Genomic DNA, 24,072 nt, shown 5'->3' on the forward strand with positions numbered 1-24,072 from the left:
TAACTATCCTTTAGAAAGAGATAGGAAAGGCATGTGTTTTAAGAATAAAGGGGGGCAGGCCAGGCACAGTGGCTCACGTCTGTAATCCCAGCACTTTGGGAGGCTGAGGTGGGCGGATCACCTGAGGTTGGGAGTTCGAGACCAGCCTGACCAACATGGAGAAACCCCATCTCTACTAAAAATACAAAATTAGCTGAGCGTGGTGGAGCATGCCTGTAATCACAGCTACCCAGGAGGCTGAGGCAAGAGAATTGCTTGAACCCAGGAGGCGGAGGTTGCCATGAGCCGAGATTGCACTCCAGCCTGGGCAACAAGAGTGAAACTCTGTCTCAAAAAAAAAAAAAAAGTAAAAAGAAAGAAAAGAATAAAGGAAGGATTCTGAGAGGAAAAAACCAAAATGGTCACACATGGACCCACAGAACAGCTCCTTCCAGAAAGCCAGTCAAAGAGCAACCATCCTGGGTTGGTATTTTCTCTCCTCTCATTCACTGTAAATGAGATTTTGGTAGAAGACAGTCTTAATTATCCCAAGCAGTGACAACCCTGAAGGGGCTGAATGCCATCACTTGAATTCCATCACTGGGTCTGTGAGCGGCGAGGCTGCCTCGCTCCGTAGAGCAGTTTTAAAACACTTTCGAGACATCATTTTTTTGCATTGCACCTTCATCTCAGGATGTCAAGTGCATAGCGAGGATTATGCCCCTCCTCTTTTGATAAAGGAAACTGAGGTAGCAGAGATAAAGGCTGCAGGAGCTAGGGCACAGTCGTTGTTTTCTTCTGCCTCTCTCTCAGGGATTCTGATTGTGCTGTGTCACCCAGGCAGACTTCTCATCTCTAATCTCTCTTCTGGTGTAGATGAAAGGTGGACCCAAAAGGCTTGGACCAGAATAAAGACCTCACAAAGTATCACTGCATCTATGTCATCTCTGACTACTGACAGTGAAAATAATGTTAAATCAACCCAAGTGGTTCTGTTTTTTGTTTGGCTTTTTTGTGAGACAGGGTTTTTGTCACCCAGGCTGGAATGCAGTGGCATGATTTTGATTCACTGCAACCTCCGCCTCCTGGGTTCAAGCGATCCTCCCACCTCAGCCTCCAGAGTAGCTGGGACTACAGGTGTGTGCCACCACACCCAGCTAATTTTTATATTTTTTATAGAGACAGGGTTTCGCCATGTTGCCCAGGCTGGTCTCAAAGTCCTAGGCTCAAGCAATCCATCCACCTCGGCCTCCTGAAGTGCTGGGATTACAGGCATGAGCCACTGCACCTAGCCCCAAATGGTTCCTTAAAACACACGAAGAGGCCAGGCGCGGTGGCTCACGCCTGTAATCCCAGCACTTTGGGAGGCCAAGGCGGGCGGATCACGGGGTCAGGAGATCAAGACCATCCTGGCTAACATGGTGAACCCCGTCTCTACTAAAAATACAAAAAAAAAAATTAGCTGGGCATGGTGGCGGGCGCCTGTAATCCTGGCTGAGGCAGGAGGCTGTAATCTTGGCTGAGGAGGAGGCTGTAATCCTGGCTGAGGAGGAGGCTGAGGCAGGAGAAGGAGAATGGTGTGAACCTGGGAGGTGGAGCTTGCAGTGAGCCGAGATAGCACCACTGCACTTCAGCCTGGGCGACAGAGAGAGACTCCGATTCAAAACAAAAAAACAAAAACGAAGAAACATCATCCCTGGTTGTGGAGAGAGAAGTCTGAAAGGAAATAAGCTAACTGACACTCTCCCAAATACAAAAGTTACCTTCTTCATCTCAAATGAAAGGAAAGGGCTGTTTGTAGATGGCTGACCAGAAAAGGACATGATCTCATTTAACCCCAAATCATTCTCCTTTTGGGCCAGTAAGAATTCTTTGAGACCAGGTTTTTACATGGGAGGTAGTAAATCCACATTAGCTGCAAGAAGATAATCATATGAAAGGCAAAACCAATGCAGACTGGCAAAGAGCTTCTCCCAGAGTTCCATATAAAGAAGTTAAAAATCTGACAGAACACCGTACTATAAAACCATCTTACTGGAGGCCCTCAGAACCTCTTTTCTAAGCACCCTATGTTTTAAAAAATTTAAGCACCCGGGTGCGGTGGCTGACGCCTATAATCCCAGCACTTTGGGAGGCCGAGGCGGGTGGATCACCCTGCCAAAACTCTCAGGAGTTGGAGACCAGCCTGGCCAACATGGTGAAACCCCGTCTCTACTAAAAATACAAAAACTAGCTGGGCGTGGTGGCACACGCCTATAATCCCAGCTACTCGGGAGGCTGATGCACGAGAATCACTTGAACCCAGGAGGCAGAGGTTGCAGTGAGCCAAACATGCCATTGCACTCCAGCCTGGACGACAAGAGCAAGACTCCGTTAAAAAAAAAAAAAAAAAAAAAATTAATCTATTAATTCTATGGCTCACCTGTAACACAACTATAGCTCTTACAAAGGTTAGCACTGAGATAAAACTTCAAGGTAACTAATTCAAATTCTTCATCATTCAGCTGAGAGGAGTGACATCTAGAGAGAGGTTAAGTGACTTATTCAAAGTCACTGAGTCAATGAGTAGTAGATATGACATGTGAATGTAGGTCTTTAGACCCCATCGCACCAGGCTACAATCTGCAGGGATGCCATAAAAAAATGTGGATGAAACACATGTTTGCAAACAGGCCATCCTAAGGGGCAAGCGTTTCCACACACAGGAGTCATGCCGAGGGGTGAGGAGCTGCAAACGCAAATAACTGGGTTCTCTTGAGCCTCTCAGGCTCAAATTTTTGTGCTCCCTCACTTCTCTGGATTCCACTTCTTAAGGAAGGATGGTTCTCTTTATTTCAGAAGGGACCTTCTCTAACCATCTTTACCCATTTTTTGTTTCTTACTAGTGGCCTTACAGCTACATTTTTAAAAGCCACTTAGACAATTGTATAGGACAGAAATAATACTAGAAGAATTCGACTATGACAACCCTCCAGGCCTTTTAGTGAGGTCAGCTTTTCATTTCCCCAGTGTCTTAAAGATCCCAGAAAGGGGCTCCTGACTGGCCTGGGAAACAGAGAGGACTCCACATGTCTCCCTGTTGAGATCCTCTAGGTGAACCTTGACAAGGAGCAAAGCTTGAGGAGGCACGGGGGAAGGCATGGAGGTGTGCTTGCTAAGGACCACTGTGCTGTAGAAAGAACTTCAGTTCCTGTGGCTTTAGTTTATCCTGGTATACAACTGTAGTAGCTTTGTCACTTAAAAGTTCTATTTGTGAAAGTGTCAATCAGATGGAAGAAATCACTGGACTATCTTCACCTCTCACTCTTCCCAACCTGCCCAGTATAAACCTCCAAGGCTCCAGAAAACAGGGGACTACTCATTTGCCGTAAGACTGCTCGTATGTCAAGTTCACACAAGTGAAAATCTGAGCAATGAATTTCCACATGTTCAGTGTCTAATCCCAATATTCCCAAATAACATGAGTACCTATGTTTAACATTTAAATCAGTTCAAATATTTACTCCAGGTTCACTCAGTATTTTTAAGCAGTTATAAAGCAAAAAGGCCAAATAGGTTTCAAGTAAGTGACTTTTATTTTTCTCTGACATTTCACAGTCAATTTCTGCAAAACTTCATACTTTCTCAAAAGAATTCACATTTGCTAAATAAATTTCTACCCTAAAGAATTCATAGCTGGAAAACCACTTCAATATATGCACAAAAGTTACTTTTCTGCTAAAGGAACCATAGTAGAAAATAAAAAGTCAGACAATACTGTAATCAATAAAAACCAATGAGTGTAATAAATTACAAATGTCATTAAATTCCATTCCCATAACCATTGCAATCAGCAACTTTTCTATATATATTTCAATAATGCCAACAAAATCTGCCAAAAGTTCTCTCAAGGGTTGCTCTGAGCTAAAAATGGCTTCTCACCTTCAGAAAACAGCAGCTCTGCCACAGTACTTCATAGCCAATTACGTTATGCATCGCTAAAACCATCACTACTTACAGCCTTGGGCAACCGATGGAGATCTTTCTGGTCACCTCCGAGGTTCCTCCATTTGCTGATCTGGCTTCTGGCCTCAATGGATCTCTCCTTCCAAGATCTATCTTCTCTACTTGGGTTCATCTGCTTACAGCTCCAACAGAGAACAAACACCCATGGTAATAGCCTGGAGAGACTTCTAGCACTAAGTTGCAAGATTAGAGAAGAGCTGAGAGTAGTGCTGCTTCTCCCTGCCACTCAGCAGTGAGGATTGATAGCGGCTTTCATCATCTTTTACTGAAACAGGGAGGGAAATGCAAGCCTTAATCTAGGAAGAAGAGTCCAAGAGGCTTATAGCTCCACAGAGGGTTTTTCCAATGGAATAAATTTGGTTCTCAGCAAGTGTTTTCAGATTTTTGACACAGTAAGACTCATGACTGGTGCCCAGGCTGTTCTGAATGCACCTGTCTCTATAGCTTTGCTGCCAAACATATTCTGCCAAAAAGGAAGCTTCCTAGCATGGTGCACAGAGTAGAGCTGCTATAGTACCACACAGATTCAGGGGAGGCAAAGAGAGTGGGCCAAGAGAAAAATATTAAAAGGGGCTGAATCTGCCTAAAGACACATTTGCTCTGATTTCTGAAATTCTTTCAGAAAGCAAAGAGCAGGTAATAATTCTGCGTTGATGAGTGGAGTCTAGGGATGATACCAAGTTGTTCACTTCTGAATCAGCCATATCTAAATCACATGTTTGTGAACAAAGTATAGGCAATCTGAAGCCACATACTTTTTAAACTATGTTAGAGTTACAACTACCTAGGAAATGTCATATTTAACTTCTGTTCTTGGTAAAACTTTTCTTTGCAGAAAGGGTGAAGCTGGGCTGAGCATGGTGGCTCAGGCCTGTAACCCCAGCACTTTGGGAGGCTGAGGCAGGCGGATCAACTGAGGTCACAAGTTCAAGACCAGCCTGGCCAACATGGTGAAACCCCGTTTCTACTAAAAATACAAAAATTAGCTGGGCATGGTGGTGGGCACCTGTAATCCCAGCTACTTGGGAGGCTGTGGCAGGAGAATCACTTGAACCCGGGAGGCGGACGGTGCAGTAAGCCGAGATCCCGCCATTGTACTCCAGCCTGGGCAACAAGAGTGAAACTCCATCTCAGAAAAAAAGAAAAAGAAAAAGAAAGATGAAGCTGATCATATAGAACTTCTTATTAAGATAATTTTGTAAAGAACAAAGATTTTCAAGAGGATGAAATTTTAAATTGAGAGAATATTTTGAAACTTTACTACTTAGAAACATAGTTGCCTATTTAATGAAGCTGAAAAGAACGTGTATCATCTGGAAACTCTGGACTCTGGTCATGGTCTCCATTTCGAGATGAACTTCATATAACCAACATTACACCTCTGGCTTTGTTGCCAATATCTAACACATGAAGGAAACACAGAAGACGCTGCTCTGTAACTGCTTCCCATCACTACGACATGGAACAAATGAAAATTTGGGATGTGAAAAGAAAATGGGTAAGATGCTTTTCAATTTTTTGTGGACTTATACCCTCAAGACAACTGTATTTAATTCAAAGTTTATCAAGCATAATAATCACTTATCAAAATAAAGGAAAAAAAAACAAGATGGCAGCAGAGTTAACTTATACTACATCCCAGGAACCACTCAAACTATCCTTAAGATTTTTAGACATAAAACAGGTTACACTGTTTCAAAAGAAGAGAGAAAAAAAGCCTAAGTTACCAGAATCGTCCAGCTCCTGACCATGAGATATGCTGGCCATGTCTATTTTCTTCAGCTTCTAAGTCAAAAAAGCAATTCAACGACTACAATTCCAGATGTACTGCATCCATTCCATACCTTAAAATTTGGAAGTACTATTTTTGCCTGCTAATTTAAGAAAAATCTGACTTGTAATGAAAGTGTAGGAGTCAGATGGTACTACCCTTTCCCTTGACTTTCAAGTTTAAGAAAACAAAGCGTTGAGTGATTAAGTGCTCACACCCAGGTGCAACCTGTGCCCAGGGAATTTTAGTCTCGCCCAACTAGCAGGATGCCTTGTGGAATGCAAACAACCTCCTCTTATTTCTCTCTGTGACTAAGACAGGCAAGGGAAGATCCACGAAGGTTTCCTTGTGTCACCTACTCCCTGGCTCAACAGGCGTTGCTCTGTATGCTCATTCGTGTTACTGCACCCTTGATCCTGGTGAGAGAGTGGGATGATGGGAGGTCACAGCAGGAAGAGCCCCACACAATCATCTCCTGCTTTTGCCCCATGATCCATTGAAGCACCTGCAGGCTAAGGAAAAGGGGCTCAAGGGCACTCCCAAACTGAGGTCCTCAGTGGGATGGGGACATATGTATCCTGTGCCCAGACCACAAGTTAAGACAGCAGCCAGGTATTGGCACGTGGCTTCCTAAATGAACCACGACACAGTTTCAGTTTAGAAGGAAAAGCTCTTACATAAGCTTTGGGAAACAGGAGTAGGTAACAGCAAATGAGCTAAAAGAACCACTCAAGTAACAGGAAAATATGCCTCTGTGCTATATGTCTGGGTGATCAGAGAATGCTTCTAGGTCACTGCCTGTGTTACTGGACCCAGGTGTTAAAGATGCCTGCAGCTTGGCCCAAGCCTGAGGGGCCCTGCTCTTGGTGGCTTCTATAAACAGCTGGGTTTGCTCCTTTAGCTGGTCTAGTTCTACCTGAGTTGCCTGATTTTGACGAATCAACTCCTTGGTTTTCAAAGTGATCTCCAGCAAACCAGATTTATGTAGGACTACTAGGGTATTCTGAAAGCGCCTATGTTTGCTCTGCCGCTGCTCTGAAAAGATATCTGGGCTGCGGCAGAGGTGCTCTGCAGCCCATAAAGGTGAGCTATAATTGGCGGACAGTGGTGAAAGGGGAGAGTTGCTTTCTAACCCATGGAGAGTGCTGTCTGATGCGCAGACAGGACTGGCGGGGGAAGCGAAGGTCAGACTGGGAGCTTTAGCCACGTGACTGCTGGATACCGGCTGAAGAGTCTGTGGACTTCCACCTGCCACCAGAGAGGGCACACCCTGCAGAGCTGAGTCCTCGGCAAGTTTGGCGCTGGGTGGTGCTGGCGTCGAGGGACTGGATGGAACAGCACCAGCCTTGGTTGGCTCATTGGAAGACAAGCTAGGCCCAAGTCTCTCAGTACAGATTTTCTTCTGCACTCCACTTGTTCCTTTTTCTTCTGGGCCAAGGGAAAGGCCCCGTTTGCCTGGATGTGGGGCTATTTTGGTGTAAGAATTCAGAATGGGCAAGTAGTTCCTGGAGTCGGACTTTTTCTCGCCAGTGTGACATGGACTGACAGGAGATGGTACAGGTGGATGAAGGAATAAGAGCTGTGGCTGTGCTGAGATCACTTCAAAGGAGGGCTGGACAGTCCACGACTGGAGCTGGGATGAGCTGCTGCCCTGAAGACAAAGGAGGAGAGCAGCACACTACTCATTACTGCTGAAAGGATAGAGGAGTGAAGCTTCTGTCAAAGGGGCAAGTGGATACTCCAATGCTTAGAACAATTTCAAGGACAGTGCTTCTCTCACATAGTGGTTTGAACATCTATTTGTGTCTGATATCACAAATACTTTTTTAACTTTTTCTAAGGGAAAATTGGAGGAAATACCTATTTTTATTCAAGTGCTATCACTCAGAAAAATAAATGGGTAGGTAAAGTAATGACATAGCTAAGGTAACAACTGAAACAATAAAAATATGGATTTCCTGGTGTAAGTTAAAATGTGACTTTACACCACAGTGTTTCTTCATTTAGTTACACCTGGAACCTCTTTTAGCTGAAAATAACTTTTGATTAAAAAGTAACATATTGGGCCAGGTGTGGTGGCTCATGCCTATAATCCCAGTATTTTGGGAGGCTGAGGGAGGCAGATCACCTGAGGTCAGGAGTTTGAGACCAGCCTGGCCAATGTGTGAAACCCTGTCTCTACTAAAAAATACAAAAAATTAGCTGAGCGTGGTGGTGTGCACCTGTAGTTCCAGCTACTTGGGAGGCTGAGGCAGGAGAATCGCTTGAACCTGGGAGGTGGAGGTTACAGTAAACCGAGATCGCACCACTGCACTCCAGCCTGAGTGACAGAGCAAGACTTGGTTTCAAAAACAACAACAACAACAAAAAACAGAAAAAAAAAAGAAACCCATATTGTCAGGAGTCTATGGGTTCCTGTTTTTAAGGCAGTGACATCCAACAATCATAAAACCATTCAAAATAATAACAGCTACCATGTATTGGTGCTGACTATAGGCTACCACTGTGTGTAATGTTTTACATGAGTTACTTAATCTATATAACAACCTCATGAGGCAGTTACCATTTCCCTTCATAAACAGGAAACTGAGGCTTAGAAAGTTGAAAAAACTTGTTTTAAGTCAAGTTACTAAGTGATGCAATTAGGATTCCATCCTCTGTCTGACTCTAAAACCCATCCGAGCCATTCTGTTATACTGCCTTTGTTTTATTACTCCTCAATTATACATTATTTTTTTAATTAAAGTATTGATTCAGATGAAATCTAATAAAGAAGTACATGGCTACTTGTCTCCAATGTTTGAAAGCCAATCTAGTTCCAACCTGGTCCCAAAAATCTGAGTATAGATAAAGCCAGGCAGAGGGCAAGCCTGACAGAGGTTCACATCCTCAGTGGGGTCAGGTAGGGTCATTTGATTTATCTGAAGAACATTACGAACTGTCTTCTCATACATGTACATGTGCACACCATTTTGCACACATTTCAGTTTCTTGGATGCAAGGTTAGGAACTTTAGGCCAGTTCATTTCCCATGCAAAGGCTGGAACAATCTGGAGTCCTCTTGATGTTCAAATATACTCCGGGATATACTAAGGCAAGCAATGCTAGGGCCAGAAACCGTATTTCCTTGTCATAGGAGATCCAAAATCAAGAGGTCTTTTGAAGTAGAGATCAGCCTGTTCCAGCTCAGTCAGAAGCAAAACTTCATGCCCTCTCTAGGGATGACCTACAAGGCAAATAGATCTGGAAAATATCTAATGCATTGCTTTCCCATGATTTTACTGGACTGTACTTCCTAATGCTACTGTTATGCCCACTGTCCTAACAGATACTTAGCTAACTTGTTCTAATTATTAGATTTTACAAATTGTATTATTCATGTCGAAATCACCTGGGGGAATACAGAACAAAATTTTAGACTTGGACAGGATCTCAGAATCATTTCACATAAACCCTTCATATTAAAGATGAAGAAACTGATATCCATTGTGGTTAATTATGTACAAGATCACACTGTCTAATGACGCAGATGGAATCAGACTCTCAAAAGAAAAATATCTAAAACCAAGCAGCCATAATCAAGACATTACACAACATGCAGAGGGTTTTAAATGTGTATCATTATTTTAATTTTAGAATATGCTGGATTCTAGTATGTTTTTAAAAAATGAAACAAAACTCCTAGACTACTCCCTTAGGTCAGCCTGTCCCCAAGTCTCTTAGTTCCTGATCAGGCCCAGCAGCTTTTCTGGCGGGTCTTTGTCCTGAAGAATGTGGCTCTGCTGGAAAAGCCTACTCACTCCGTAACTGTGTGTGTGGGCTGTTCTCAGCCTTCTGGAGCTGCCAGCCTAGCCTACAACAAAGAAGGGATATAAACACAGACACACAAGAAAGGGACAAGGAAGCCAGAGAGGAAGGCGGGGAGAAAAAGAACTGGGAGAAAGGAAGCCCAGGAGAAGCACTGGCAGCACTGGTGGGGCCGGAGCAATCTCATGTGGGCTCCATTTCCTGTCTCTATTCTTTCTTTTCCTTTCAATAAGGACAGCCATGCTTCCAGCTGAGATGTGATTTACCAAGCAAAAATCTTCAAATTCCTTTTCAGAACTCACCAGACTGCCTTGTTGAAAATCAGTTTGTGTTCCTCATATACAACTAGGTAATAGCTAACACATTAAGATTTCCTGTCAGGTTAAAGCCATGTTCTAACCTTTTACCGTAAGGGGGGGAAGTCAACTACTCAAGCCAGATTTAAAATTTCACCATCTTCAAGTAGCCTCATCAATGGACCCATATGAGAACTGATATATTTTCAGAGGAAAGTATGGTAAGATTAAATTTCTTTGGCTGAAATCAATCTTTTCTATTCTCAGACTTCTCTATTCTAACTTAACCAAGTTCATATGATCAAGTTCTCAAACACTAGAGCTTAACTTAGATTTTCATCTAAATCTTTTCTTTCATATCTAAACAATAATCATATAATATACATAGTTATGTAATAAAGCCCCAAACAGGATGTGTTTCCACTCCACAACACTGTGTGGATTCTGCTGGTATTCCCATACTTGAACCAGGAGCAGCTTTGTCACTAATGACAGGCTCTGGCTGACTACTAAGAAAATGCTCAGTATATGACATAAGAAACAGGGAAATTGCCTCTACTTCTGAGATAAACGCATTCTACATTCCTAAATTCCTAGGGCAATTCATATTAAAAAGAGCATCTTTTGTTTCTACCCTAAACTCTGCCGTATGTTAGAATGCACCACTGAAGTGATGCCATTTCTGCTTGGTTCCTTTATATACATTTCAGGGTATCTTTGGACAAACTATGAATACAGAAATAAAACAACTTAACTGTCTCAAAAATGAGAACGCACGTCATGATTCTTATATTCCTTTTTAAAACAGTGTCACACTTGAAAGATAACATCCGCTCCCCAGGACAGAAAGTACACATTGGTATGGTTCTAGTGGTCTGTTTCTAAAATCTCTCCTTGGCAGAGAATATAAATCTCTTCCTTTATACACGGAAGCTCAGAGATTTTTCTTTGCAAAGACTTTAGGTGATATTAGTCCTCCTCACCTGTTTGACCAGCACATTCTTCATGACGACCATGGGAGACAGGGTAGGGAAGGCATTCTTTGCAGTTTTGGAGTTCTGCCTCGGCCTGTCTTCTCTGCTCCAGCCTAAGGCGCTCAGCATGTCCTCGGACTCCATCTGCTCTGCGGAGCTCAGACATTCCGAGCTCCCATCTGGTGGGCAGAAGAATGGTCAACTCACTTAGGCTCTAGACTAGGGTCTCTTAACCAGGCTCCTAAGGAGCTACAGACCTCTTGAAATTGAATGCAACACTTGTGATGTGTTTTTGTGAATTTTATTGAGAAGGAGGCTTTTAGCTTTCATTGGCTTTTCAATGGGATCTATAATTAATCCCTCCTCCACCAAAGATTAAGAATTATTGCCCTAGGACAAGTTTGACTTCCTTTCTAACTCTCTTACAGACAAAAACCTGCCTCAATTAGGGCTCACATGAAAGTAATCAGCACCAGTCTACAGGAGAAATGAGTTCAAGGCTTCAAAGTTAGTTTATTACTTTCGAGAATCTGTTGTTGAGAAAGGAGACGAGTATGGCCCAAGGTAGGATTAAGACCTTCAGAGGCTCTGGGTACCACAAGATGTAATTACAATTAAAAAAAAACAAAACCAATCTGTAAACCTCAAAACAATTGCATTTTCTCCAGCTTAAGGAAGACTGTATGACTAGAAGGATACGCATCAATGAAATTATGATTTAGAATCTCCAGTGACACTTTTAAAAAACTATAAATGTTGGGATCCTTCCCTTGATCTACTGAAATGATTTACCTTTCACAAAACACAAGTAATCCAAATGTACACCTCTAGTTAAGAACCACTAGACTGAAAACCAGTGAGCCCAGAAGCAATGTACATATTGAGTGCCCAGATCTTGGTTTCTAAATGCCATTCTGCACATAAAGGAAATGAGGGCTCCTTGGAGAAACAGCTGATTCCAAGACTTTGACAGGGAAGATACAAGATGAGCCTGGAGAGCTTGTTGTCCCAGAACGCAAAGAAGTGCTCAAACACTAACAGAGACATGTCAAAGAGACACAAGAGCTATCTTGAGGGGACTCCCGCTGGTCAAATTTGAGACAATTTGAATATCAGAAATGATGATTTTAACGGGTTGACAAACTGAATTACAAAAGAATTCCATGACTACATTAGTGATACTCAAAGAAGGAGGAGGGAAAGCACTTTTTTACAGAAGAATGTCAGCTAACGAGGTACAAAGAATGGTAAAATTAGAAGATCACCACTTTTGTTTTGAGACAGAGTTTCACTCTTGTTGCCCAGGCTGGAGTGCAATGGCATGATCTTGGCTCACCACAACCTCTGCCTCCCGGGTTCAAGCGATTCTCCTGCCTCAGCCTCCAGAGCAGCTGGGATTACAGGAATGCACCATCACGCCCGGCTAATTTTGTATTTTTAGTAAAGACAAGGTTTCTCCATGTTAGTCAGGCTGGTCTCGAACTCCTGACCTCAGGTAATCTGCCTGCCTCGGCCTCCCAAAGTGCTGAGATTACAGGTGTGAGGCACCGCGCCCGGCCAAGATCACCACTTTTAAACCACCAGTGTACTGATTCAGGCAAAGATCATCAATGGATGCTAACTCTGGTTAGAGTTTGTTGGGGAATAGGATAGTCGCACAATTATAAAGTATTGTCCCATAAATTACTTATTAATTACAAAGAGAAAAGGGTACTTTAACGGTAAAGAAATCTGTATACACTATCTTAGCCAAGTGATCAACCAACCAGAGCATCACCAAGAGTAAGACTAACTTATGAGTCTCCAAATGTGTTACAATGGGAAGGATACAACATCAACAACATAGTATTCTGGTCAAGATGCTAATCCTGACCCTAATAATGGGGACACTACCAGGAAATCCAGAGTATGAGACATTCTACAAAGCAACAGGCCTGTCTCATTCAAAGATGTCAATGTCATAAAGAAAGAAGAAAGAAAAAAAGGAAAGAAAAGATAGGGGAGTGGTTATGACTAAACCAGACTAAAGGACAGGACAACCAAATGCAATGTTCAATCTTCACTTGGATTCTGGATCCAAAACAGACAAAAAGACAAACAGCTATAAAGGACATTATTGGGACAATGGGGGAAAATCTGAATATGGAGTGTAGCTAATGATAAGTATCAGTGTTAAATTTCTTAGGTATGATAATGATATTATAACTATACAGAAGAATGTCCTTGTTTTTAGGAAATTTGTACTGAAGCTATATAGGGTAAAATGTCAAGTGTTTGCAATTTACTTTCAAATAATTCAGTGTGTGTGTGTGTGTGTGTGTGTGTACGCGTAAAGAGAGAGAGAGAAAGCATATATGGCAAAAAGATAGACATATGGGGTATTCATTTGCTTTTGTATAGATTTGAAATTTTTTGAACTACAAATGTGGTAATTAAAATGGGAAAAATTGTCTTGATTTTGCAAATTTCATCCTACTCCAAGGTAATTGGAATAACTCAGGCAGTGAGGAAATCACTGGCACCTGGCCCAAGAGTGGCTCAAAGCATTCCAGTGGCATTCACTGGGGCTACTTTCTGGGGCATAATGAGTTTGATTATTTTAATACCACCTTATGTCTGAGTAGTACAATATTCTTAAAACAACTGGCCTGACAAAGTTGAAGTTGTTAGAAGTGTCAAAATGTCAACAGTACTGGAAATAATAGATGGTAAGATTACGGATAATGTTTATTTTCTTCTTCATGCTTTCCTACATGTCCAAGCTTTTACAATGAGCACGCATTCATGAAATGAAAAATAAACAAAAAGCAAACATAATATTAAAAGAAAAAAAGAGGCACTAGGCCTCCAATGTTTCCCAAACCTGTCTGATCGTACAACAGAAACACTTGTTTTTTAAAAAAACCCCACATTCCAGGCCCTGTCCAGACCGTTGAAAGAGTCTCCAGGAGGGAGATCTGGTGATCAATATTTTTAACAAATGCCTCAGGTGAGCCTTATGATGCGCAGGCTTAGGAAACAATGCTGAGAGAGAGAAGAAAAATCCAAAGGGAAGGTTGGCCCGCCCTTCCCTGGACTGTCCTGGCCCTGGGCAGGGCAACTAATTCCTTTTAATCTAATCCCTTGGTTGGTGCTCTGTTCCTCTCTGAGCAACAGTCTATTTATAATTTGCCTTTTCAAGCAGCATGCCTACAGGGAGAAAATATGCCAATCTAAAGACAAGAGAGTTCTAGTTTTCCTAACAGGTGCATTTCTCACTATAAGTTAATAAATCAAAATTGATTGATTTGTCTTTGTGAGTCTGGATAATATAAATCTTCTCCTTGAGAGGGTTCTACTCTCAGGATGTTGACTTGGCCAGAATCCCTCAGCATCACCCCTCTGCATCCCCTGTGCCAAAAATCACACTAGCGCCATATTCAAGCCACTACCCTCAGAGTGGGAAATAAAAAAAGAGCGCCAGCACAAAATTAAATGACTCAATGTATATGCAGCTAGCCCTTTTGAGTAAGGTTTAAGAAAAACTTGTAAGGAAAACTGTTCTATTTTCTTATCTCTAATAGATACTCAAATTTAGAGCTGGGCCAGGTGGCTCACAGTCCAAATACAAAATGCATAGAGACTGAGGGGAGAGGTTGTTGGAGGCGTACATTTCTAAACACAGCAAAACTACTTTCTCAATGAAAAAGTTACCTTACAAATTATATACAGTACTACTTTTATTTAACTGGCAGTCTTCCAATTTGTTACATGGCAACTACATGCAGTAGCAATTTTTCCCCTACAATGTAATAATTCCTGTGAAAAAGGAAGTAAAACAACAGAATTATGAGTATTTAAATATTTTTTCCAGTGACCAATTGCAGTAGTTGGAAGTGTAAGATTCAGAGTCTAAGTTGAAAAAAGACGTCAAATAATTCTTTCAGAACTAACCCTACGGTGACTTTGATAGGTACCCTGACATATGGCATCAGAATTACCATTTTAAAGCAGGTATTTATCCTGTGTGTGAAAGCATCCCATCCTTATCACATAAATGAGTTTTGGGGAGGAAATTTTTCAGGCAAAGCATTCACTCACAAAACAGAGGAAGGATAAGATATTTTTAACCTGAAAAGCCAGAGTCCTTGTCTGACTCAGCAGCAGCCATCCCGAGCTGACGAGCCACTTTCTTCATCTCTGTGCCTTTGCCTACTTTGGCAGAGAGTCTTCTGGGGCTCTCTCTGGATGGGTTTTTCCTCTCCATGGTTTATTCAGCTGGAGGCAGATTCATTGGTACTCTTTTCATCTGGACTGCCCTATGAAAAACAATTATATAAGAAGTCACTGCCTGGAGAGCTGAAACAGGTGATCCAAACAGTGAATAAAGTATGGGCAAAGAACACTGGCCTCACCCACTTTAGCTTTATTTTCTCAGAGGTTTCAACTGACAAAAGCTTCAAGTTTACTAAACAGAATGGTTTCCACCCATAAGGAGATTGACAGTCCTCTGGCTGCCCTTTAATTCCATTACAAATTCAAGGCACACAAACCACATTCAGCATACACTTTGTAAACTGCTCACAAAGGCACATTTGATTAGGCTTTTTGCAATGGGTAACAAAATGAACTCACCAGAGGGGAGAGGGGACAGGGGAGTGAAGAGAAGGGAAAAGGAAGACGGGAGAAGAGAGAGGGCAGAAGGAGGGGGAGAGGGGAAAGGGGAGAGGAGAAAAGAGACACCACAAGGCTTGCTTTCCTTGTGTACATTTGCAGGCTCATGACCTATTGCCACCTCCCACAGTGTAGTGTTTCTCAAATTAACCTCTAAATCCTTTGGCTGAGGTATTGAACAGAGAGCAAAAACTACTCCCTATACATGCATGCTACTTTTAGGCTTAAAAAACACTTTTATGGGCAAATAAAATCACATACAATAAAGAGCTTATAATATGTGTTGCTATTAGTGTTATCTCACTTGAGGCTCACAATGTCATCTTCAGTTGCTATCTCACTTTACAAGGGAGGAAACTGAGGCTCAGATAAGTTACATTCAATCATTTAAAAATATTTATCAAATGCCACTGTAAATCAGGCATTGTGCAAGGACTGGGGATATAGAATGAACAGAATAGGCATCTGTCACTTCCTTCTTGTAGCTTATGATCTAGAGAGAGACAGTCATTAATCAAATAATCACTCAGCTAGCGACCATTTTGATAAGAGCTATAAATGGGAGGGGCTAACAGTCTGGGGGACTGAGGAAGTGCACCATAGCTGGGATCTGGAGGATCAGGAATTAGGAGGAGTTAGGCGAAAGGCATGTTCCAGGCAGTGTGAAGGCCCTAAGGGAGCAAGGGGCTTGGCACAAGCAAAGAACTGAAAGGCCAGGGAGGCCAGAGCACAGTGTAGAAGGGTACAATGCCATGCACTGATGACAGACTGGTAGTCAGGGAATAGACAGGCAACACCTTGGAATCCATGTTGGAAGGAATTTAGGTATTAACTTAAAAGCAATAGGAAGCCATGGAAGAATTTTAACCAGAAGTGTGACATGATCAGATGTGCATTTTATTTATCTTATTTTTTGAGACAGTGTCTCACTCTGTCGCCCAGGCTGCAGTGCAGTGGCGTGATCATGGCTCGCTGCAGCCTCGACTGCCCAGATGGAAGCGATCCTCCCCTTAGCCTATGGAGTAGCTGGGACAACAGGCATGTAGCACCACACCTGGCTAATTTTTTATTTTTTGTAGAGACAGGGTCTCACTTTGTTGCCTCAGCTGGTCTTGAACTCTTGGGCTCAAGCAATCCTTCCACCACGGGCTTGGCTCTGGGCCTTGGCTTGGCTTGGCATCCCAAAGTGCTGGGATTACAAGTGTACACCATCTTTGCATTTTAAAAGCATTCTGGATGCTGAACTGAGGCTAAAGTGGAGAAGGGCAAGAGTGGAATTGAGATCATTTAGTTGCTACCGTGACAGTCCAGGTGAATTAAGGTGGTGGCAGTGGAGATGGGGAGAAGAAAAACATGGAGGCCCACCTGATGGGACTGGGTAGGGGGAAGATGGTGGTACCACTTTCTCAGCTAGAGAGCCCAAGAAGTGCACAGAAGGGAGTTGGGTGATTGGGGCAGGGTGGCATGGTCATGTAGATTTGGTCATGTAGAGACTGAAGTTACTGTGGGTCATCTGAGTGGAGATCCTGGGTAGGCAGTCACATGTAAGACGGAAGCCCAGGAGAGAGGCCTATATTTGCTCCAATGATAAACAGCTAGTCCACAGCAGATCCAGACCTAGATCAACAGTGCCAAGAATAAGACCAATCAGCCCTTCAAATTGCTGGCTGAGGATAAGAACATTCCAGATATTTTAACATGGCCATTTGAGTCACCAAAGAATGGCAACTGTAAGACCAGCATGATAAGAACACAAGGAATACCGCTGGGATAAGGAGAACAGGCCAACAGGGAACACGACAATAATGAAACTGGGAAGATGCAAGCAAAGCCTTGTGATGTTTTAATTCACGATGCACTCTTGACTCTATCCTGTTGTTCTTTGAGTGAAGAAAAACACAAGCCCCCTGCCAAATAGCACTGTATCTGGAATACCCTGGAGTGCCAAGTCTGGGCATTCCTGCTAATATAAGATCTAGTGAAGAACATTAACTACCCTAGAAGCAGTTCAAAATAAAATTAAATAGAAGACAAGGATGCTTATAAGCAACCCTCTTGCTCATACTTTTGCATACTGTAGGAGCAGACTAAAGGGAACACAAACTGGACTGAATGAGAATGAATTTTAAACACAATTCCAAGTAAAAATCATTTTGCCCCGTATCTAACTCATTTAAGGGGACTGGCTTCCTCATTCAACTGCCATCAAATCAAGCACTCTTCCACAGGTCACACGTTTAATCCTATGTGCATAAAAGATAAACAGTGGCACTGTCACATCTTGCAGAGAACTATGCAAAAGCACTGTCTATCTGACAGCTATGAAATGTGACAGCATGGACAGCCCAGCTTAAAAAGTAGACTAAAGTGTAAAACTATATCTCCAATTAAATCAGGATCTTTTTGTACGAAATTCAACAAATATGCATAGTATAATTTTCCTAAAATAATACTGTCCAAAAGTGAATAGAAGGCTTCTCCAAAATGGAAGTAGATGAGGCTTGTGGATGGGCATTCAAACTAATTCATGTTGGACCAGGCTGTTGATTTAGATTAGGAGGGTAGCTCATGTTAGTTGCAACATTAAGAACCTTACTTAGGTTCTTAGGTTCTTGAAGTTTCACATTATCTTACTAAACATGGATTATTTTACAGGTACTTTAGATAATGCATCCCAATTTAGTCTTCTACAATCCTTGTGGCAAAACAATGAAAAAGGTCTTGCTATTATTATTAAAGTGTAGTCAATGGAGCTACAGAAAATACACAGGAATTTATTCTGGCTTATTGAGAATTTGTAAGGTAATAGATAATTGATCATGGAGTCAAAATACTGAAACACTGACAATCGGTTTTTGAGGCTCAGAAAACAATACTCCCAAGTATGGCACTTTAGCATAATGAGTGCTTTGTTGTTGCTTTTTGTTTTTTTCTGAGACTGTGTCTTGCTCTGTCGCCCAGGCTGGAGTGCAAGGCCACAAACACGGCTCACTGCAGCCTCGACTTCCTGGCCATAAAGAAATTATCTGACCTGTCTTGTCCAATGGACAAGATCATAAAACCCTCATTCCAGAATGGGTCCTGCCCTATAACAGAGAGGAAGGAATGCTACACAGAGGTCAAGAATAATTCTGGACAGAGAGACCTTGCTGGGTTTCCCACTTCAGTCCATTACTATTAGATCATACTTTTTGTTTTTGTTTTTTATTTATAGACGGATCACACGTTGTTGCTCAGGCTAGAGTGCAGTGGCACGATCACAGCTAACTGCAGACTCGACCTCCTGGGCTAAAGTGATCCTCCTGCCCTAGCCTCCTGAGTAGCTGGGACTCCAGGCGCATACCACCGCACCCAGCTGATTTTTAAATTTTTTGTAGAGACTGGGTCTTGCTATGTTGCCCAAGCTGGTCTCGACCTCCTGGGCTCAAGCAATCCTCCCACCTCAGCCTCCCAAAGTGCTGGGATTACAGGCATGAGCCACCATGCCCAGCCAGATCATACCCTTTTTGTCCAATCATATTTCTACACAGCCCCGTCCATTCTTCATCAAACCTAACCATAAAAATAGACAGTTTTCCCTGAGTTGGGGAGGCTTCAATTCTGAAGACTCGTGTGTCATAAAAAAAACTTTGGCCGGGCGCGGTGGCTCATGCCTATAATCCCAGCGCTTTGGGAGGCCGAGGTGGGCAGATCACAAGGTCAGGAGATCAAGACCATCCTGGCTAACACGGTGAAACCCTGTCTCTACTAAAAAATACAAAAAATTAGCCGGGCGTGGTGGCGGGCACCTGTAGTCCCAGCTACTCGGGAGGCTGAGGCAGGAGAATGGTGTGAACCCGGGAGGCGGAGCTTGCCGTGAGCCGAGATCGCGCCACTGCACTCCAGCCTGTCTCAAAAAAAAAAAAAAAAAAACCAATTTGTTAATAAAATTTATTTTTTCTTTTTAACCTGTTTTTTTATGGAGGGTCATAATATCACAGAGGTAAGTTAAAAAGAGAACAGATACTAAATTTAGATCCTGGGGAGTTGGTGGCAGTTGGAAATAAACAATGCAAAATCGACTTTAGGATGGCAAACTGACTATTTTTCATATGAAAATGATTAAAAATATGAAAGCCTCTATCTTCAGTAAAGTTCTCTTAAGCAGCAAAAAGCCTTAGCATTGCAGCCAGGGAGGCTCGCATGGGATGTAGAACAAAGGACTACATCCCTCCCCAAACTTTACTCTTTCGGAGGAGCAGCAGCACTGCCCTCCTGGGAGTGGCTGAGGGACCCACTCACACATAGCACCACATAAAGCCCTCAACAGGAGAGAAGCAGAGAGTGATGGCATTTACCACTGGTGCTCTCAACCCCAAAATTTGCAAGGCAAAGTCTGAAAACCTCACGAAGTTGCTTGATTTTTTTCCTCTTAGATATTAGTTTACAATAAAGTTAGGTGCTCACACTGAGTTGAAAATGGATTACTAAGCTCTTACCCACTGTGTTCTTTCTGCTTCCTGGCACAGACTGGAAATCACTCACGCTGCTTTACAAATGCATGTACCTTACTCTGCATTAAAAGGGCTAATTTAGGCTCCAAAACTGTCAGAATGTACCCTAATTGGGCCTCTTATGCATGTCCATGTAACACATTGTCCAAAAGTTCCCAGAGAGGATAGTACACACTAAAACTCATAATGGAAAGTGAATCAGGCCAGGTGTAGTGGCTCACACCTATAATCCCAGCACTTTGGGAGGCGGAGGCGGATGGATCACCTGAGGTCAGGAGTTCGAGACCAGCCTGGCCAACATGGTGAAACCCTGTCTCTACTAAAAATACAAAAATTAGCTGGGTGTGGTGGCACACATCTGTAATCCTAGCTACTTGGGAGGGTGAGGCAGGAGAATCCCTTGAACCTGGGGGGTGGAGTTGCAGTGAGCCGAGATGTTGCCACTGCACTCCAGCCTGGGTGAAGAGTGAGACTCCGTCAAAAAAAAAAAAAGAAGAAGAGAAAAGAAAAGAGAGAATCAGAGCCGGGCAAGGTGGCTCACGTCTGTAATCCCAGCAGCACTTTGAGAGGCACAGGCGGGCAGATCACCTGAGGTCAGGAGTTGGAGGCCAGCCTGGCCAATGTGGTGAAACGCTGTCTCTACTAAAAATACAAAAATTAGCTGGGCTTGGGGTGTGTGCCTGTAATCCCAGCTTCTCAGGAGGCTGAGGCACGAGAATAGCTTGAACCTGGGAGGCAGAGATTGTAGTAAGCTGAGATTGTGCCTCTGCACTCCAGCCCGGGTGACAGAGTGAGACTCGTCTCAAAACAAACAAACAAACAAACAAAAAACAGTGAATCAATAAATATATAAGTTTATATAAGGGGACAAAATTCAAAATCCTAGCAAGTGCTCCAAAGCATTTAGCTCTCATTACTCTTTTTGCACTTCTGATATTAGTCTAATTATTTGTCTCCTCAACCTCGAGTTGTTTTTTTCATCTTTGCAACCTCAGCCCCCAACAATTAACACGAGGCATTCAACAGAGTAATAAATTCCAACAAATCTCTGACCTGCTGAGTCTCTCTGACGGCTCTAGTAGCTTAGCAGTCACAGAAATACCTGAACAGCTTGAAGGTCAAGATTCTGCATTTCCAAACACCATGGTCACCTTAAGATCTAACCTCCACGTCTGGTCCCCTGCAGGAAACAGATATTTGATCTACCCCTTATTCTAAGTTGAAACCTCAGGGACAAATCCACCATCCAAATTAAAGGTTGGTCTAATTCACAAACAATCTTTGTGAAGATTTGTCCTTATGATTAAAAAGGAGATCCAAGGGTTACAAGAAAAGGATCTGAAATGCTGCTTTCAGATCTCTCCTTTTATAGACACTTGGCAACATTCCTGGAAGCTCAAGTTCCCTTTAAAACGTGTCACGTGTATAACATGTGTGCCTGGACAGAAGTGTGAGGTAAAAGCCCAACCAGAGGCTTAAATACAATAAAGTGATAAGGTCACAGAAAGAAAACCTTGAGTAATCCCCGTTAGAATTATAAATACGTTACTAGGTTTTCTCCGAAGTCATTTTCTTTTGGCCTGCATATTCAGAGATACCATTCTGGGAGAATGTCTGGGTATTTTAACCGTGGAAAAACCCTCTCTACCTAAATGTCTAATATTCATCTTCCCTTCCACATTCATTCCATTTCTCCAACTTGGCTGAAAATTCCTGTCAAAGATCCTGAACCCCAATTCCATACAATTTCCTATGTTTTAGACCAGTTTGGCTCTATTTTCACCTTTCAAAGGGGAGATGAGCTTAGAGAACTTTCTCCGATCCCCTGCTGCAATTAGTTCACAGTAACAGTGCCCACCTACCCATTCGCACCAGCCCACGTTGCATCTGTGCCAGGCAGCATGTGCACCCTCCAGGCATCCACCAGCCTGCCAGCTCAGCAGGGCAAAACTGGGCAGACCCTGGTATTGTGCTGTGACTGGCATACCACCAGCCTTCCAGGGCAAACGCCCAGGCAATGCATACTGCCAGGACTTGAGCAATAACAGGGAGCCTAGCTCCAGCCTGTGACCTGGGCCGGGATCAGAGCTCCCCCGAACCCACCCACTAACCACTTAACTCCTTACTTGGCACTGCCCACCTTCTCCCCCGAAACACTACCCCCGACACCAAGCCTGGCAAGCTGGCCACTCAGGGGAAACAACCAGCAACGTGGGTGACCGCAGGTCTCCGGAAAAGGCAGCACACCTGTGCCCTGGAGCCAGAACAGGGTACCACCCCCGACCTCAAACCGGAAGCCCAGGACCCTCGCCCAGTTATTAGTTCTGGCGCCCACTCACCTGCCTATTGCCTGGCCCTCAGCTCCCAGCCGGGCTGGACTCCAAGCTCTCTCCCCGCCCGGCCGGCTGGCGGTTGCGCCCAGGGCTAGACCAGGGCCCACCTGCCCCTCACACAAGCCTCCTCTCCACACGCAGCCCCCTCCTCACCCGCGATTCCCTCTTCCACGCCTCTCACAGCAAAGCAAAGCCCTGCTCCCACCATTTGGCCTTCCGTCCCCCGAAAGTCCCAGTTTGCCCCTCTTGCCTACTCGCTCCTCTTCCTCTCTCCCCTACTTCCACCTCCTTTCCCCACGCTCCTCGCCCAATCCCTCTCCCGCCGCTATCACTGCTCCCCTCCTCCCGGACCCAGCCCTCCCTTTCTCACCTAGGGCAGGGGTCGCAGCTCCACAACCGGCCCCGTGGGTCAGGTGGCGCATGCGCGAACACGGCCCCGCGGCACCATGACAACCTCGTCGTCGCTGGGTGTCTCGCTATCCCCACAGCCTCCCGCCCATTTCTCCTCCCCACGCCTCCGCGACGGCTTTCGCCAGCCACGTGACCCGGCTCGGATGACCCGGCACCATGGAGACCGCACGCTGTTCTCCTAGAAGGGCCCTTGGAGACGCGCCCTTTCCCCGCCCCCGCCGGAAGACCAGGCCGGCGCGGGGCGGGGCCGGCGCTCAGAGGCCTACGCTCTCTCCGCGGCCTGTGGGCGTCTCTATGGTTGGTTCCTCAGGCCCTGCCGCCATTTTGTACGGGAGCCTTGAGCAATGAGCGGCTTGGGCACGGTTTGGAGGCGGGGTTCCGAGGAGCCGGGGGTGGGGCCGGCTTGGAGTCGATACAGCGAGAGGCGCGACTCTCGCACTGTCGTGGTGCGTGCCGCCGTGCCGCCGTTGGGGGTGAGGGCCGGGGCGAGTCGTGTCCGGCCTGTGCGCGAGCCAGGAGCGACAGTGCCCGGCGTGGGAGAGCGGGCGCGCGGGCGGCCTCGGCCTGGAGTCGCCGTGACAGGGGCGCCAGACCTCCGCGCGTGCTCCTCGCATTTTCCCTACGCCTGTCGCCCGGTTTGTTTTTTGTTCCCGTCCACCCTCGAGACCGTGCTTCACGAGGTCGAGGCGCGATGAGTTATTTTAAGTAGATGATTTCATGACCTGTGATGTTTGACTGACTTTGTCATGTGCTATGGGTTTTATATGGATGCTGTTGCTTGGTGAAGGTTCACGGTGAACACACGTGTGTAACAGCTAAAGAAAAAAAGAGCTTGGGATCAGTTGACGTTCTGATGCCTTGAATCAGTGAAGGTTACTTAGAAAAAGAATTATTTCGCTAGTGAAAAAGAGGACATGGGCGAGTTTAAAGAGTGCTGACGGGTCGAGGCAGATTCTAGAGCTGAGCTGTCCAATAAGGTGGTCACTAACCACTGGATAAGTTTCTCAGTCATACTAGCCACATTTCAAGAGCTCAGTGACCTCTTTATTGGACAGTGCAGATTATAGCCTATTCCCAGCATCACAGAAAGTGATATTGGACAGTGCTGATTTAGATAGTGGGGAATTGTTTTATACTGGTCATCCAGGCCTTTGCAAGTGCTGCTAGGTCATGGTTAATCACGTTAGTCCTCTAGACACAGGTAATTCTAATGTATTATTGGGTATGGGTGTACTTGTTAGCAGTCAGCTTTACCAAAAGGTAATATGCCTACAGCATGTAAGGCTTTTGTTTTGGGGACAGAGTGAAAGCAATAGTTAACAATTACCAAGTAATTAGGAGCCGGGCCGC

At 44.2% G+C, this 24,072-nt stretch overlaps 1 protein-coding gene across 5 annotated transcripts; it reads right to left on the minus strand.

Annotated features, from left to right (window-relative positions):
• Positions 1–3,531: 3,531 nt before the first annotated feature.
• CIPC (CLOCK interacting pacemaker) lies at positions 3,532–22,820 on the minus strand. 5 transcript variants are annotated; one of them, XM_032134699.2, is made up of 4 exons: positions 22,682–22,820; positions 14,943–15,130; positions 10,842–11,011; positions 3,532–7,406 (listed from the first exon to the last, which is right to left on the minus strand). In XM_032134699.2, the coding sequence occupies exons 2-4, from the start codon at positions 15,076–15,078 to the stop codon at positions 6,513–6,515; spliced, it is 1,200 nt and encodes a 399-aa protein (XP_031990590.1). In that variant the 5' UTR covers positions 15,079–15,130; positions 22,682–22,820; the 3' UTR covers positions 3,532–6,512. The 5 variants fall into 5 exon arrangements, with proteins under 5 accessions (XP_031990590.1, XP_031990591.1, XP_031990595.1 ...); XM_032134700.2 differs by lacking the exon at positions 22,682–22,820 and adding an exon at positions 22,318–22,536 and having other exon boundaries at positions 5,529–7,406; XM_032134704.2 differs by lacking the exon at positions 22,682–22,820 and adding an exon at positions 21,032–21,150 and having other exon boundaries at positions 5,529–7,406.
• Positions 22,821–24,072: the final 1,252 nt, after the last annotated feature.

The sequence above is a fragment of the Hylobates moloch genome, unplaced genomic scaffold (genome assembly GCF_009828535.3).
Source record: "Hylobates moloch isolate HMO894 unplaced genomic scaffold, HMol_V3 SCAFFOLD_16, whole genome shotgun sequence".
Taxonomy (NCBI): Eukaryota; Metazoa; Chordata; class Mammalia; order Primates; family Hylobatidae; genus Hylobates; species Hylobates moloch.

Excerpts from the sequence above, each read along its gene's own strand:
- CIPC (XM_032134699.2), bottom strand. The coding sequence starts at position 15,078 with ATGGAGAGGAAAAACCCATCCAGAGAGAGCCCCAGAAGACTCTCTGCC. Across the intron at positions 11,012-14,942 it reads CAAGGACTCTGGCTTTTCAG|ATGGGAGCTCGGAATGTCTG; the intron begins GTTAAAAATATC and ends TCTGCCCACCAG. Across the intron at positions 7,407-10,841 it reads AGAATGTGCTGGTCAAACAG|GGCAGCAGCTCATCCCAGCT; the intron begins GTGAGGAGGACT and ends CTTTGTCTTCAG.